Raw genomic sequence first — 3,919 nt, 5'->3', positions numbered from 1 at the left:
TTGAAGTTATAGTCCGTGTCAATCTGTTTAGTTAATCTGTTCTATCAACGTTAAAAGACGTTACAGTTACCAGCTCGTTACGGTTGAGTGAATCAGCTGACTCCCTGTCTAGTGCAAATTTCCGAAATAAAAACTGGGGCAAATCGTTATTTTACACATAATTGAGACATTTTCATAAGTGAAAACCCATATAAACTGTGACCTGCTACAACGCCTGTCTCTTATACACATCTAGATGTGTATAAGAGACAGATCTTATAACACTAGCTCAAAATCCTGTAGCACCAGTTTTTTTTTGGGACCCAGTTCACGAGCCTCGTTTTCGAATACCGCGCTCCAAAATCGAGTGCCGTCACCGTCATTGTAGTCGCCCATCCCTCTATTTTAAATTAAAAATTAATCATTTCATCCCCGCACTTCCCCTTTAAGCTTCCGTAATGAAAAGATGTCTGTTCTTGAAAACCGTGTGTTGTGCCTCTTGCAAGCTAAAAAAAGGGGACTTACACTGAAAGCAGACCCACCGGGGAACCAAAACCGATGTTTTTATCAATGTTTGGCTTCCCATTTTTCGTTGCAAGAGGAAGAGGTTTTCGAGTTGATAAACAATTATCTTTTGTGCAATCAACATGTGGATTCAATTGAAAATGTAAGTCACGTCCGTGCATCTTTTTTTCTTTAATAATAGGCCTAGCCTGGGCCTGGGGCCTATTAATTTACGGTAATTAGGCATAGGCCTATGCAAAATATATAAGACAATATGAATATGATAATATTATTCATCTTATTCCTAATGAATGTTAAAGGTCTTGGATAATTAATAATGCACTTGCATTGTAACTAGCCTTTAGTCCTAGTTGGGCCTAGCAATTTTTCCAGGGCGTTTATTCCCTGGGCCATTTTTTCCGGGGCCATTCTTACCGTACACCGTTTTATGTCCATGGTAAATATACATCAGTTTTGTTGTAGTCATTTCAGTCTAATTGCCATTTAGGTTAGTTCATAAAATATCTGGCGAACAGGTTTTGCACGTCACATAATTCTGGTGCTGAAATCCTTCGTTATTCTTTTCTTAAAGGATTCCATTGAACTAGGTGACCGTTATCTTTAAGTAACAGCTATTTATTTTTTTATTTTTTTTTATAGACAGGTGTTTGATGCAGGCAAAATTTTTAAACATAATTCATTCACTTCCCTTCCAAAATTTTAAAGTTAAAATAAATATGGAACACTGAAAAAACCACAGAAATTTTGATATGATAGTGGCAAACACCTTTTCGGTATTCAGTAATTAGGTCTAAATTTGTTGTCTGGGCCGAGTTGGTTTTGGTCTGAGTTGTCTTCTGGGCCAAGTTGGTTTTGGGCTGAAGTTTCCTCCTGGGCCGAGTTAGTTTTGGTCCGAGTTGGTTTACACTGAGTTGGTTTGGGTCGAATTGGTTTTCAATCCGAAGTAACATGCTACCACTTGGCAGTATAGGTAGGCTTAATTGCGCATGCATTTATTATTTATTAACTCAATTTCTTAAGTTTTTAAACGGGGGTCTCTGTTTTTGAAATTTTGAGGTCTCTGTTTACGAGTATGAAAACGGAGACCCTGCTTTCGAAAATGGAGACCTAGACATTCGAAAATGGAGACCCTGCTTCAAAAACAGAGACCCTTAAGTGGGTCTCCATTTTCGAGTGGTTCTCAGGTCCCTGTATTCGAGGTTTCTTTTTTCGAATAGGCCTACTGTAGGCTTAAACACTAAACAACATTAGGACTAGGCCTATATACTGAATTATTAATTAGACATGGAAAAGGCCTACATTATTATAATAATACTAATTATATACTTATATGCCTAGCCCCATTAAGTGGTGGATCCAGGATTTTCAAACGGGTTGTGGGGGGGGGGGACAATATATTCATAGAAAAGTGAGACTGCTAATTTCAATATATGCCTTAAAATGTTAAAAGTTTATAGCAAAACAGGGGAAGTGGAACATGCCCCAGTTTTAAAATTGTCTGAATTTGACCATATGTTAAACAGATTAAGTATATAACACTGATCTGACACTTTTATGACATTTTATCATGTCTAAATACAAAAACAATTGAAAATCATAGTAAACTTTAATTTCTTGTGTGAACATAAAAAACACACCAGAATGTTAGCGTGGATTAATATGTTAATGGTTTTTGGCTAGTAGCTGAACCCAGATTGAAACTTTTTTCATGTTCACATTGCTGCGAAAAAGTGAAATAATCCTTAGAAGGTTGTGAAAAACGGAACAATATATTTCAGTTATACTGAAAGTTAATTACCGGTATTGGGTTGATATTTATTGCAAAGTATTTGTATTGATTTTTAAAAATCATAAGCCAGGGCCCTGTCCGTTGCTAAGGTAGTAATAAAGAGCCATGAGCGCCTTCATGTTTGCTGCAATGTTTTGTTTTGTGCCCTACTGTGTGCCCGTATTGTGTTTGGGAAAATAACACAGCCGCCAAGACAAGAGTTACTAGATTTTCACTTTAATATTCTTCTATAGAGTAAAACTTTACATTAATGTCAATAGTCTGTCCAAGTTTATGATTTTTACAGTAATAGACTGGTAAATTTAAAACAAACCATAATTTGTTTGCATTTGGGTATAATTTCAAGGGATAATGGAGGTTTTAATTTCACAAAAAAACAACAAAACGTGCAAATAGCAAAAAACCTACATTTAGGCCTTATTAAAAAATAAAGTATTTTTCTTAAATCGGAAAAAAAAATTATTTTAAAATTTGAACATTTTTTTATGTATCGTAGGGCACAGTTAAACATCAAGATCTTCTGCAATTTTTCTCGGATGCTGATTTTCCTAGTCTGTCAGAGTGTCCAAGTACATGGGAAGAATGTATAATATCCCTACGTGATCAGATGGCAAATCACGTTGTTATTAGAGCAGCTGCAACAATATTCTGTATCAATTGTAAAATAATTGATTGGAGAGGGGTATGTACAAACATTTTTTTTATGTAAAAAAAATAGTATTATGAACAGTAAGTAAACAAATCTGAATCATATAATGAATACAATACTGTACTGTATATTTCAGAGGATGACAGTCGAAGTACCATTTGGTAGCCAAGGATCAGGAAACTCGGATGTTTTCTTCGCTTATACAGGGGATCATTATATGTTGCTTACAGATGTCGGTTGCCCAACTGAATTATGTGGCCAGAGCAACATCACAGGTTAGTTTCAGTATCTATATGTAGTTATGAAGAAATGGACTGACTGAATGTCTTTTCCTAAAACACACAACAGCCAATAGAACAGAATGTATGAACCTAGCTGCTTATTCAATCCTCATAAGAGAGATTTGGTATGTGTACAAGTTATTCCATATTAAATGTTTTTAAGTGTATTTTTTAATCTGCTACTTTATAACAGAACCGGAAATTAGCACTGACGTAAATAGTTTAGTTTTTATTATAAAGTCACCGAGATATTATGAATAAATGCCTTCATAATTGTCTTGAGATATCTTATTTGTAGTGTATGTCCTGCTGTGATCATGTCTATTTAAAAGAAACAAAATACATAACACCTGTCTCTTATACACATCTAGATGTGTATAAGAGACAGATATAATCCTGGTGTAAGTGTTTTTAAGGGCAGGGAATTGAAGGTAATTTCTTAGTTATTAGCATTGTATAACTATCTATTGTCTTATGAATATGTTTGCATAGCTCTTAAAGGGAAGGTGTGGCTTTAAAATTTGTTGTCAATATGTTGATATTATGATTGTCCTAAGATGTAGAAAGCTTCTTTAGCAAAACATTTATTTATTAGTTATTCAGATAGATTCTTGAAAATTTAATAATTTGTTCCAAAACCTTTATTGGTTTATATATTAATTAATTAACTTTTTCGTGAAATATGCTTTTTGCATC

The 3,919-nt window shown here is 34.4% G+C and overlaps 1 protein-coding gene across 1 annotated transcript; it reads left to right on the top strand.

Annotated features, from left to right (window-relative positions):
- The first annotated feature begins 286 nt into the window (after positions 1-286).
- On the top strand, positions 287-3,222 carry LOC117103850. Its single transcript, XM_033244463.1, has 3 exons — positions 287-646; positions 2,790-2,975; positions 3,079-3,222. The coding sequence occupies exons 1-3, from the start codon at positions 446-448 to the stop codon at positions 3,220-3,222; spliced, it is 531 nt and encodes a 176-aa protein (XP_033100354.1). The 5' UTR covers positions 287-445.
- Positions 3,223-3,919: the final 697 nt, after the last annotated feature.

This window comes from Anneissia japonica, unplaced genomic scaffold, assembly GCF_011630105.1.
Source record: "Anneissia japonica isolate Jap-2015-1 unplaced genomic scaffold, ASM1163010v1 scaffold288070_len135173_cov105, whole genome shotgun sequence".
Lineage (NCBI taxonomy): Eukaryota > Metazoa > Echinodermata > Crinoidea > Comatulida > Comatulidae > Anneissia > Anneissia japonica.
The sequence above is the reverse complement of the archived record's forward strand: the minus strand, read 5'-3'. Positions and strand labels throughout refer to the sequence as shown.